This window comes from Amborella trichopoda, chromosome 9, assembly GCF_054954075.1.
Source record: "Amborella trichopoda isolate Santa Cruz 75 chromosome 9, AtrichopodaSantaCruz75HAP2 v2.0, whole genome shotgun sequence".
NCBI lineage: Eukaryota > Viridiplantae > Streptophyta > Magnoliopsida > Amborellales > Amborellaceae > Amborella > Amborella trichopoda.
The window spans coordinates 34869502-34882802 of record NC_142344.1 but is presented as its reverse complement, the minus strand read 5'-3'; the positions used below and the strand labels follow the sequence as shown (position 1 = coordinate 34882802).

Below are 13301 nucleotides of genomic sequence, written 5' to 3'. Positions count from 1 at the left end.
TTGAATATTTAAACCATTATAAAATCAATATCTTTAATTTTATAAATCCAAAAATTATAAATAAAATATCCAGGGGTTCATAAAAATTCAAATAATAATCCTAAAAATATTTTCATTATACAACAAACACAATTAAATTAATTTGATGGGAAATGATCCATATGGTTTAGGAATCAACAATCATGGGGCACTCCACCTTCAACTATGGATTACAGACCACACTTGCTTTATCAAGCTGACCCAGTGTTTCCCATGACCCACAGTCCAAGCATGGGCTCATTAGCAGGTCACCAAAATCCGGCCGATGAGCCAAGGGGTCGCAATCCTAGTCTGTGGATTTCAGGTCCTCCTCTAGAGAAGAGTTAATGTCACCTAGACCTGATGCGACCACAGCTCCTATAGTGCATAGGGGTATCTCTCGCACATGCATACGCTTCATCCTAAAAGGTGGATTTTTAGCTTTCCCGAATGATCTATTGATATGCATGCCGTGTGATGGCACATGGATGAGGCTTTGACCCCTATCTCTATAGGCCACCATCACATACAAGGGTCACACAGTCCCTCGGCTCACTCATCTGAGCAGATTCTCGACCTCATCAAGGGCTAACTCATTAGAACCCTTCTCGGTTTGTTCTTTATGCCCAAGTAACATGATTTTCCCAACTGACTGGCCTAGATCGTCAAGCACAATCCGGTATCAGCAAACATCGTTTGCGTAGTATGGTCCACGAGGGACCACACTCCCACTGAGTTCATGTTCCATTACAGCATTTCATTTTTACAAGCACTCATAAGGCCTTTAAAGGCCACATAAACCCAACATGGTATTCCCTGTTTGCTGAACCGAGTTTGCATGTAAATGAAACAATGTCTTTATAAACATTTGGAACTCTTCCGCAGCCCATATTCAACATCAATAAAAAGCTTTGAATCTATCTCCCATCTTGTTGTCTTTTCCTGGTTATTTGGAGTTCATTTCATTTTATTTTGCAACGACACATTTTGGGGGCGATCAAGCTTATATGCTCAAGACCTCAGCCAATTAGTTTAAAAAGCATCGAAAAAATTCCTTGACAGCATGTAGAGGGTCTCCCTCCCTGACAAAATATGGTTAACTTGGTAAGAAGGAAACTGGAGGGTGAAAGAGAACCAAACCCAACTATTTAAGCAGAGATGATACTAATAAAACTTTAAACACGAAATACAATCACGGATACTCACATACCACCCTAAAAAGACCCACCTTATATATACAGAGATAGCACTACACTTTTTTATTTTTAATTTTGTTCTCAATTACTCTATTCGTTCAATAGTTTGCTAGGTGCTAGCGCACTCCAGCAAAAAAACAGATGCACTAACACGCAACGGCTTTCTCGCTAACCATTGCTTCTTGCTTTCAAGCAGATATTGAAAACCATATCTAGGAGAGATGGGAGCTTTCCCCTTCTCAGTAAGAGGTTTTAGTGTGGCAATTAGAATGTTGTAATGACATCCTTTATAAATAGGGAGCTCTCCCAAGCTCCTTGTATTTTAGTCATTGCATATATATTCTGTAGTTATTTCACATACAACCAGTGGGATACTTGGTTCAATCCCCTCATTAACTTAGCACAAGGAAAAGAAAAAGCTTTCTGTGGTAACAAGAATCATGAGATCAACGATGATGCAATTTCATGACACGCTTACAACAAATGTTGTCTTGACACTATGTTTACCATTGGACCAAGTGATAGACCCAAACGCATCCTTCTTTATGGATGAACCAGAAGAGGCAAAGGTTACTTGATAGCTTAGGCTCTTGGAAGTCTCAGTGAATTGTAGGCGATCAGGCGACACCTTGACATCCAACCCTTTGGGAGCTTTGACAGTCGCAGTATAAATGGTTTCCATGTCAATGCCAACATTTGTGACAGTTCTCTTAACCGTCTTCCCTGACTTGTTGTCGAGATTTACTATGGCGATGGATGGATAGTTGAGGTCAGAAATAGACTCTATGGAAGAATTCGAAGGGCAGGTATAGTTTCCTGTTTTGCCTGATATGATTTTGATTGAAGAGGAATTGTACCCATAGTTGCAAAGGAAGAAGAAATAATCTTCTCCTGAAGTTTCATATATGAGACCTGGTTGTAATGCTCCCGTTGGGTTAACTTCCCCAGTTCCATAATCGTAAGGGGTGGCTGATGAACCTGAATCTGTGGTCATTTGAGCTTTGGAATTATCTGTTTCAGTTGCTGCACAAGAACATGAACCACAATGATTATAATCATAGGCATACCCCGCATTGAAAGAGACATTCAGTGCATATGAGTGGCTCTATAAATAATAACCTTTTATTTTTTGCTCGCAGTTCCCTGATAGTTGACATTTTCTTTTTAACAATTCCAACTCTGCCAGCTTGATTGGAAAGGAAAGTCAGAACACTATCTGATAAATGGGATTGTACTACAATGATACATGTAGCATAGTAACAAAATGTTACATGGTTGTCTCAATGAATAGCCTTAAAAGATGACTTGTTTTTCTCTCGAGTGAACAATGGGGGGCCATTGCCAAAGAAGGCTCATCTCATCATGCTCAAGTTATGAAACGTGTATCAGAATATTATTTCGATTTGCAGAGTTCCAATTAGCCTCCTAAATTTGTTTATTTTCATCCCTGGGGTTGTCTGTGAATAGGGAAATTCTAGAATAGCATAGACAATGGAAAAAGGTACTGCCAAATGATCATCACTGTCCACCGAAACGATGAAGAGAGATGAATGGAGACAATGAGAGGTGGGACCACCATCAAATAAATGTCTTACAATCCACACCCATGAGTCCGTCATTCAATAGCTTTCCCACTAGGAATTGTATATTGCAAGATGTAATTATACATTGTTAGTTTTAATACAAGAAGAGCCACAATCATTTCTAGCTGTCAAGTGTGAAATTGAGCAGCTAGGAGTGTTTAGATTTTTTGGACAAAGTTTAAAAAAAAAAATCTCTAACATTGGACACAATCATTGACAAGTCCCTAACCATCTGCTTTTACATATGATGCAACCTTCGTGTACTAAAGGTAATTGCATATTTGCTCTTTCCATAATCTATTGAATTATCATTATTATAATTTATAATATACTTCCTTTTGTGGTGCTCCCACTAAAATCCATACCTGTGGTCATAATGGCCGATCTTATGGCAGATGGGGACCAAGTAGGATGCTTGGATTTGATGAGTGCAGCAATACCACTAACATGGGGGCATGCCATCGAGGTGCCTGAGAGTAGGTTGAATTGTGAAGGACTCTGACCGGGAGGAACCGATGATCCACTTGTTGGTATGTATGCCGCCAAAATGTTCACACCTGGTGCTGCAACATCCGGCTGCAACGACCAACATGACCCCAGCTCTCTTTTCAGCATCGCCAAAACAAATGGATTTCTCTCTTTTCAGTGAAATTAATACCCAGATCTACCTTAATTCTTATTTTTGTTACCATCCTAATTCTGTTGAATCATTTTTTCTTATGGAGAATAAGCAGGGACAGTTTCAGATTAGTCTGTTGTCTCCCCGCAAATTTCAATGGGAAAAATGTCAGTCGGCTTGGGAGTTAAGTTAGAACCAGGTCCATCCTGATGATTGCTCATACATGAAAAGAAGTTCGGCACATAATTCAGTAGAGGGGAAACTACCAAAAGAAAGCACTAAATTTAGTGAAATAAAGTGATATTTGGGAGAGACACAATGGGCAAAAGCACTTGCCTTGAGAATGTTCTTTGTGTCAGTGGATGGCCCTCTTGAAGAGAAGTAAGCCACAGTCGGCGCAGGCTTGAACTTTGTCACAGCAACTGTTGGAAGAATGGTCGCAACTGGGTTTCTATAACAATTTTATGCTACCATCATTTGCTGGTACGCCTTAAAAGGCAATTGGAAGCAAGCATGACACTGGCATGTTGCTCCAAAATAATTAGGTATTGTATACTGTAATACTACTTATCTTTGTTACAAAGAGGTCACAATTACTTCTTGCCATTAAATGTGAAATTGTAGGACTTAGGATATGCTATAAAATTCAAGAGATTTTTTTAAACTTTCATTCGAGTCAATAACACTGAAAACCACCTAAATTGAAATCCCAAGGACAATAGTGATTGTGACTTTCTTATGTCAGAAGTAAATTGTCCTTTTGTATAATTTTCGAAACAACTAAGGCCAGTTTTTACCTTGTGGAGTTTATGTGGGAAAGTACTTCCTTGGCTGAGGCTGAAGAGAGAGCAGTTGCAGGAAAAGTGTCATAGTCAAAGGCCACATATCTCTCCTCGTTGTCAACCAATGCCACTCCAAACCCCCCTAAGCTCTTCACTCCATTCATCTTTTCTTTCTTGGAGTACCCTTGATCTGTGTGTTGGCATAATACGATTTTTCCTTTGATCTTTTCTCCATCCAAACTTCCCGGATTGCAATTGCTATATGGCCCATCAATAAAAAGAAACAACATAAGAGAGAGAGAGATAATTTAGGAGGGGGGGCGGGGGGGGGGGGGGGGGGGGGGGGGGGGGGGGGGGGGGGGGGGGGGGGGGGGGCGGCAGGGGAAGAATTATATAGAGAAAAAGAGGGCAACCCACCTGGCTTCATCTTGGGAGCTTGAATTGGACCCAGCAGTTCCACCATAAATCAGTGGATAAACAGGGGACTTGTTGAGATTAGAGAAATTGATGGCTTCTCCCTAGAATTTTGAATGAAACACTAGTGCTTAAAGCAACGCAATAAGATGGGCAAACATGAACAGAGAATAGTTTCAATTTTTGACGCAGCATACATACCTTGATGGTCTTGGTGGTGGTTGAACCTCCAGAACCAAGGACCAAATCAGATTCGAAATCTCGATCGATAGTGGTGGCAGCAACAGTGAGTATCCAAGGTGCAGAGTTAACAACCGAGCTTGAATCGGGGCCACCATTGCCGGCGGAGCAGACGACCAGGATTCCGTGCTGGGTTGCGTGGAAGGCACCAATTGCAATGGGATCATTGACAAAGTCAGGTTTGAAGAAAGGGGAAGCCCCAAGAGATAAAGAGAGAATGTCGACTCCATCTCCAATGGCATCATCGAAGGCGGCCAATATGGCAGAGCCCTTGCACCCCTCTTCGGTGCAGACTTTGTACACGGCTAGCCTCGATGTGGGGGAACCACCCTTGGCGATGCCCGCAGCAAGGCCGTAGTAGTTGGCCCCTGCAACCAGGCTGCCAGCTGCAGTGGAGGAGGTGTGAGTTCCGTGGCCGAGCGTGTCCCTGGGTGTGTCCTGTGCGGTCCATGCTACTGAAGGGGAGTTGTCTTTGTAGTAACGAGCTCCGATCAGTTTCCTGTTGCCCCAACACAAATCCTTAATCAGCTTACTTTACTGGGCCTTTCAATCTACAACTTGAACGATCGCTTTCAAGTTTGAATCAAACAAATTTTCTCTTTCCCTCCCTCCATCTCTCTCTCTCTCTCTCTCTCTCGGACGTAACAAAACATGCAACCGCCGTCAACATTAAGGATGGCAACGGGCCGTACCTGGAATGGGCCAAGCCGTGGCCCTTGTTCTTTTGGAGCTAGCCAAGGCCAAGACCTGGTCCTATTAAGGTCGGGCTGGCCTGGGCTCTATCCGGGCATTAGACCACGTTTTGTAGCCCAAGCCCTATTTTTTTTTAGGGCTGTACTGCCCAGCCTATTGTCAGCCCCAATCAACATTACTTGTTTATTAGATTATTGGAAAAATATGGACATACGTGGGAAAATAAAAATAAAAATAAAAATAAAGGGTGCAGTTTGTATAGAGTTGAAGCTCTAAACAATCAAATTAGAACCCACCTTAAAAATAATGTTGAGAAATCTGGTTTTAATATTGGAAATCTTTAACTAGCCTTAAAATATATCTTTAATTATAAATTTAAAGATTAAAAAATAGTATAGATCGAGTAGATCTATGAAAACTTGAATAACTGAAAAATTGACGGTCCAAAATTGTGTTACAAGATGCACTATTTTCAAAACTTGAAATCTAATTTTTTTCTAAACTTGAAATCTAATTTTTTTCTGTAAGTCCATCCATCTTGATGTCGTGATGATCAATTTGAGGATATTTAAGCATCAAAACAACATCTTCTAGTGAAAATTTGAGGTAGGCTCTAATTTGATTGTTTAGAGCCAAGGCTCTATATAAACTTTTTCCAACCTGAACCCTTTTCTATTTAGGGTACTATGCTATGGTTTATATTTTCGATTATTGTATGCTGAGGTCCAACATGAACCCTTTTTTTTTTTTTTTAATGTTTTTCCTACTTCATTCCCCAGTCAGATATTTCCAATTTGCAACTGCATTTTAATTTAAACTTTTTTGATAGGTATTCTAAACATCAGGCACCCCTATGGTTAGTGGTGAGTCGATCACCTAGCCAGCGAAAGTTTTAATCAGGCCTAGCGATCCGATTTTCCAAACATCGGACTTCCTTATAGTAAACAGGCCTTAAATATCGAACGGCTCAATAAAATTAAAATATTTTGAAGTCTGGAGTAGTATGATAGTAGTGATATCGAACAATGCCAAAGTGAGTCCAATGTTTGGAAAATCAAATCGACCGTCAATATAACTCCAACCCTTTAGACAACCCCACAAATAAAAAACAAAACAAAATTAAGATAAAAAAGCGGTCAAATGTTGAAAAAAATAAAAGAGGCCATGAGGGTGGACCTCATTGTAAAATACTTAAAATTATGGATCATGGCCTAGTATCCTATTCTTTGGAGGTCCTTATATAATTTTTCTTCGAGTCTTTTCATAAATAGAATTGTCCATAAACCAGAGAATTCAATATCGGTTGGTTCCGGTTTGGGCGGGTTCAAGTGATGTGATTGGGTATTTTGAAAAAATTCAAAACAAATTATATAAAATTGAAAAAAATAAAGGATTTGTTTGTAATGTGTGTTTAAATATTTTTATCATTTTGGCAAAGATTGAAAAGTGTATTGGTCATTAATATTTATTTTTATATTTTTCCATCCTTTCTAAAAATTTCAAAAAATATCTCTAGAAACAAATCATTTTTTTAAAATTCATTTTTCTAACTAATTTTCAAATTTTTTTGGAAGTGTTTTGTTTAATCATGTTTTAAATATACTTTCCATATATTTTTTTGATTGTTTTTGTATATATATTTTTTCATTTAACACTTTTTGACCGGCAGGATGGTTAAGCCGATCTAACCGGTAAACCGATTACACGGAGGCCTGTTCGATTTTTCAAACTCTCCCATAAACTCATGCCAAACGATAGAATGCTCGGGCGGTATCGTATCAGCCATTGTCCCTAGGTAAAGCCCTACTAGGAGTATTTTACGACCCGAGATTTTGGGGAAATAACCAACTTAACCACGTGACCAACACATTCTACAGGCCCTGAGAAAAATTGACATACTAAGATGGACCATTGGTCATTCAATTTTCGGACAATCAATCTAGGTAATTAAGAACTCAATATCTAATTTCTTTATTTTATTTAAAAATATTCACAGTAAAGAGATCCTAACATTTGAGTCGGAAAACATCCTCTTTTGCCTTGAATTCATGCGTGTATGGTTCTTTCTAAATAACGCAGGGGCAACCCTGTCCATAAGAAAGATGACAACCTTTCCAGGAAAAAATTGTTCAAATTTTCCTTTTCGAGTGTTTTTTTCAAAAAAGATATATGTTTAATTTCGGGAGGCAACGGGTTAGGTTGGGTCCGGGTCTAGCTGGACCTGGACCTGGACCCGAAAATAAAGTATCGGACCTGAACTGATTAGACTTGAAGTTATCAGACCAAACCCGACTGAAAAATTATAAACAAATTATTTTAACTGTTAAGTTAAATATATACACGTATTATTTAAAATAAAATATATAGTTACATTTATTTTAATATTATTAAAATATATAATATTAAATATTATTTAAATAATAATACTATTCGGAGTCGGATTTAGATTGCGGAGACATAGAAAGAGGGAGATTGGGGCTTCTTAGCTTCTACTCCAACGCAGGGAGAGAGATGGAAAGATTATTGGCATGAGGACTCGGCTTCTCACCCTATGTGCGAGGCAGGTTTGCTCGAGCAAGTTGTATACCAGGCCTCGGACTTTATATTCATTAAAATGTCAATTTTAATTTAAAGATGCTCAAATGATTGGAGTTTAACTCCGCCTCGGCTAATTCTGAGTACCTCGGCCGAGCCAATTTTCCGTAACATCGATTGGAATTTAGTTAGTGAAACATGATAAGCTGTAGCAATTATGAAACCAAGAAGCTAAAGTCATGATGGAAGAGAATTAGTAGTGAATCGTGGGGGCACTCGGGTAGCCTTGCCAGCAAAATGATGGACAGCAACAAAGAAAAAATATGCAGAAAAGCTGAAGCTTACAGGTCCTCAATGTCTACAAAAAAAAGAAAAAAGAAAAAAAAGGTAATGAAGATGAACAGTCCTCACCTGTTGCAATATGAAGAGTTAAAATCCTTGCCTTCCATGCATACGCCCTTCCACCTTGCTGGAATGGCCCCCATATCCATATCATCAAAACTAGGAGACTCGGGCCAAACTCCTAATTTCACCAACATCTTTAATCAAATGCAATACATGAAATGAATGGTCGATGAAGCTCTAATCGATGAGTGAACTCACCAGTGTCAAGGAGTCCTATAATGGTGTTGGTGTTGTTACGAGAACCAGAGTCAGAATCCATGTCAGAATACGGTTCAAGCTCAGTGTGCTCTTGCAAGAAATCCCATGAACGAGTTGTGTGAAGTTGCAAAAATGGATCGACAAACACCGATACCACTTGTGGTTGTTTCGCCATGGCTGCTGCATGTTGTGCTGTCAACCGTGCTGCAAACCCTGAGAAACCATTCATGTAGCTGCGTACCAATAAACCCTGGGAATGGGGCTTTTTGCTGAACCCAAATTAAAGAAAATTATTTAAGTAAATGAGTGAGAAAATTGCTGAATCCAAATTGAAGAGAATTATCCAGAGCAAGATTGAGGTAAATGAGAGAGACCTTGCTGTAATTGATGATATGAGTTCCAAATGATCAGAGACCGGATCTTCATTCTTATTACCAGGGGCCCCCATATAAACTATGTATACGGTCGTGTCCGATTCGATCCCTTCGGAAAGAAGGGAGAGAAGTACAAACAAGAAAAACTGGAAAAGCATGGCATTCAAACAATAAGAATAGCGTTTCATATCCATGAATGGATTCATTAAGCTCACATCGAGAAATGAACTGACTGCAATTTATAAGAATGAACATGTAAATTGCCATTTGTTCACGATTCATATATCATGGAATGCCCCTCATAACATTCTTGGCTTTACCATAAAAGTGCGTCAGCTCCCAAGTTATCCAGGAATCTTTTATCTCAGAAATGGTTATGGAAACTGGTTCTTATATCAAGAAAATTACACCAAAAGGAGTCTTATATCATACAAGAAAAGTGAATGTTAAAAAACATAAAAGGAAAAAAAACAAGAAACAGCATATGGTAGTATACTTATTACATGGGAATCAACCATTCATCCTATGTGAGAGATGAACCAAAATACATCGAATCTTTCATTTTTTATCACGATGGATAGCAAATGCTCCCGTGGTGCTTCATTTGCTTCTCTGGAATAAACAAAGGAATAACATTCTAGGGTTCAGCCCGACATTTGGACCCGACCCAGGTCCAGGTATGGGTCCAAGAATTGAATTTGGTGGGTTGGGTTCGGGTTCAAATATAGATCCGACCGGAACCGACTCGTTATTATATAAATAAATATTAATATAATATTTATTTAATATTCAAATAAATATAAATATATATTTTAAATTATAATATTTAAATATATTTAGGTATATATATTTTTAATTTTTGGGTCGGGTCCAATCGGGACTAGTCGGGTCCGGTCCCATAATTTGTTTTTCGAGTCTGGACCTGAACCAACCTAACCCATTGCCACCCACAGAAGATATAGTTTCAGTTCTAGAATAACCCCTAGGATGGCTAGAACATTGATATTTGTCCTAAATATGAAAAACTTAAAGCCCCAAAAATGGCAGATCGATCATCATCATCACCCAAGCCTTATTCCAACAAATTGGATAGATATATAAATACTTCAAAATATTAGAAATGGATTGTATAGATATTGTTTCACTAGATACAATATTTTTAGGGAAAAGTTTATAGAAGGTTGCAACCTTAAAATGTAGAAGCACATATGCACCTCAAAAATCTATCGAAAATGTTGTTTTAATGTTGAAAAAACACTCTAATCGATCATCTCGACATTGAGATTTATGAATATAAAAAAAAATTTTGAGTCCCGAAAATAGTGCATCTTGCAACACATTATCTAGACCATCCATTTTCAAGATTTTCATATATTTATAGATCTACTTAATTTTAACTGTTTTTAGAATTTAAAATTTTCTAATTAGGTATGAAAATATATTTTAAAATAATACTAAAAAATTTGCACAACAAAATTACATGTTATGATAAAATTTTACATGTTATGATAAAATTTTAAGGTGCACCTTAATTGGGTTGTTCAATGTTGCAACCTTATAGAAACCGCACCTATATTTTTTTTATTTTTTTTTTCGTATTCGTATGTATCGGCGTTGAGATTTGAAATGGGGGGTTTTCAATGACGGAACAACCTTTTCCAGTCGTTTTATGAGTGGCTCTTTGCTTTTAAAGTTCAAGGTGTGATGCAAACGCTCTCAAAAGAACATAGTGCAATTTCATTGGCGTGGAAATTGGTCGATCATCTTTTATTCACATCATGTAAATAATTTTAATATAAGTAATGATCCTATCCTCCTATATCCATGTGTGTAAAACCCTACAGGATTATTATTAAATTTGGTACAGATCTTTTGAAAAGTCAAGCTTCATATTTGTGATAACTTTTCTAGAGATTTATGCCAAATTTAATAGTGATCATTTTGGGTCTTACACACATGGGTGTGGGAGGGTCTCATATGATCATTACTCTTCCAATATACATATGCATTTATACATAGATATAAAAGCTAATGACACTTTCATTGCACAAAGTTCCAATTCAAAATATTTATCTTATTTTATTATTTAAAGGAAAAAGTTTTTGTAAGGTTGCAACCTTAAAATATAGAATTAAAGAGAATTGCAAAAATCCATCGAAAAAAGTATGTTGATAAACCTTCTAATTGATCATCTCGACGTCGAAATGGATGGATATGACAAAAAAAGAAGAATTTTGCGTCTTAAAAATCGTGTGTCTTGCAACACATTATTTGGACTGTTTATTTTTTAGATTTCATCTATTTATAGATCTCCTTGACTTTAACCATTTTTGAAGTTTAAAATTTTATTATTAGAGATAAAAATAGAATTTCAGCACCAAAATTACACTTCATGATAAAATTTAGAGTTGCACCTTAATTTGATTGTTTAAGGTCGCAACCTTATACATCATTTATTTAATAATATTTATATTTTATTTTTAACTTATTTCTTATATTGTATATTTCATCTTTATCTTATGAAAAAAGATAAAATATTTGTATTTTGTGTCTATTCTTAAAAATTTCCATACACAACTCTCTTATCCAAAGTGCTATTTGGATTTTGTGTCTATTCTTAAAAATTTCCTTCCACAACACTGTTATCTAAAGTACAAAAATATTGGTGCTCCATTTAAAATGAGGGAAGTTATCAGATATACCTCCATAATTGTTTATATTTCAAACTTACATTTATTTTTTGTTTAATACATCTATATCCATTTCTAACTGTTTTTTCGTGAAAGGCATTTTTACCCTTGTGATGGCTCTTTTAGATCTGCTGTGGCTCGAAGGGTTGTTGGAACTGTGATGCAATGTAAAACCAATCGTAGAAGCCATCATAAGTAAAAATTGGGGTAATTGCACTGGGATGGACAAGGAGAGGGGAGTGACAGGGATGGAGAGGGACGATAGTAGCTGATGAGAGGAAGCACAAGGAGAGGGGAGTGACAGGGATGGAGAGGGACGATGGTAGCTGATGAGAGGAAGCAGGGCGAGGGTGTGTTTAAAGAGCGCCACTGATGTAATAGAGATCCGTAGCGTGGGTAAATATACAAAAATCATTAGAAAAGGGGGAGGGACGTATTAAACAAGAAAGAAAGATAAGTTCGAAATAAAGGGACCTATAACGAATATATTTGATAATTTATCTTAAAAATAATTAATGCCCCTTTAAAATAAGAGATATGTGATTTTAAGAAAAACTTGAGATGAAATGAGGGTTGTGCTTTCCCATTCCTTTGCAAGAATAGTTTTGGAGAAATAGTTTCCTTAAGAATACTTATAAGTAAATATTGAGAATGAATACGTGGAGAAACATAATCTAAGACTTCTAAATGTACTATGTTCTCCTAGATGTAAGTCTTTATCGAAGAGGGAGGGAAAAAAGAGAAAGTAATGGATAGATCTTCAAATTACACGGCGACTTATTTTTCTTCCTTGATAATGTAGATACGTTTTCCAGCTCTTACGACTTTGATATCTATTGTTGCCTTTTCAAAATTAGGATTATTGAATTTTTGTTGCTTTTCAAAATTAGGATTATTGAATTTTGTTTTTATTAAAGTCTATCCTCTCTGGTATGGATGATACTCCAAATTGCTTTTTTCTTTTTTCATGATATTGATCTTCAGAGGCAGAAACGGGAAAATTTCATTGGCCATGGTTTTAGGGACCTCTACCATATGGTTGGGCCAATTACACGCCCATAATTAAAGAGGGTTTGTATCCAGTGCCCACTTTCTACCATACAAGTGACAAACATCTTTAAATTTGGTTGGAAAATGTAGTTTCAGTATTAAAAATGTTACGATGGCTTGAAATCTATGTTCAACTACATTTATAAAAGTTAAGAATTTTAAAGATGAGGTAATCAAGTAGATCTATAAATACTTAAAAATCTTGAACACAAATTATTTAATACGAGAGGCATTATTTTTAGGACATGTGATTCTTTTTTTTTTTCTTTATATCCATACGTCTCAAGGTCGTGATGATCAATTGAAAGGTTTTCCGACTTCAGAATACTTTTTTTTACCGTATTTTTGAAGTGCACCTTACGTCTACAATATAAGCTTTCGACCTTATGTAAACCTTTCCATAATTAAATATACAAATGTCCAAAATTTGGAAGACCCACAAAATTAAGGTAACTACTAGTCCTTAACAAACAATCAACTGGGGCAATGACCCTTATTTTGTGA

At 37.0% G+C, this 13301-nt stretch overlaps 1 protein-coding gene across 10 annotated transcripts; it reads right to left on the bottom strand.

The window, feature by feature from the left end:
* Positions 1 to 1500: 1500 nt before the first annotated feature.
* LOC18436626 (CO(2)-response secreted protease) lies at positions 1501 to 9270 on the bottom strand. 10 transcript variants are annotated; one of them, XR_016040778.1, is made up of 10 exons: positions 9058 to 9270; positions 8684 to 8952; positions 8492 to 8603; positions 4814 to 5351; positions 4616 to 4716; positions 4214 to 4456; positions 3753 to 3935; positions 3163 to 3373; positions 2334 to 2400; positions 1501 to 2237 (listed from the first exon to the last, which is right to left on the bottom strand). XR_016040778.1 is itself a non-coding variant. In XM_088846753.1 (10 exons), the coding sequence occupies exons 1-10, from the start codon at positions 9261 to 9263 to the stop codon at positions 2231 to 2233; spliced, it is 1869 nt and encodes a 622-aa protein (XP_088702879.1). In that variant the 5' UTR covers positions 9264 to 9270; the 3' UTR covers positions 1501 to 2230. The 10 variants fall into 10 exon arrangements, 2 of the variants coding, with proteins under 2 accessions (XP_088702879.1, XP_006846917.1); XR_016040775.1 differs by having other exon boundaries at positions 3163 to 3622; positions 3753 to 3867; XM_088846753.1 differs by having other exon boundaries at positions 3753 to 3867.
* Positions 9271 to 13301: the final 4031 nt, after the last annotated feature.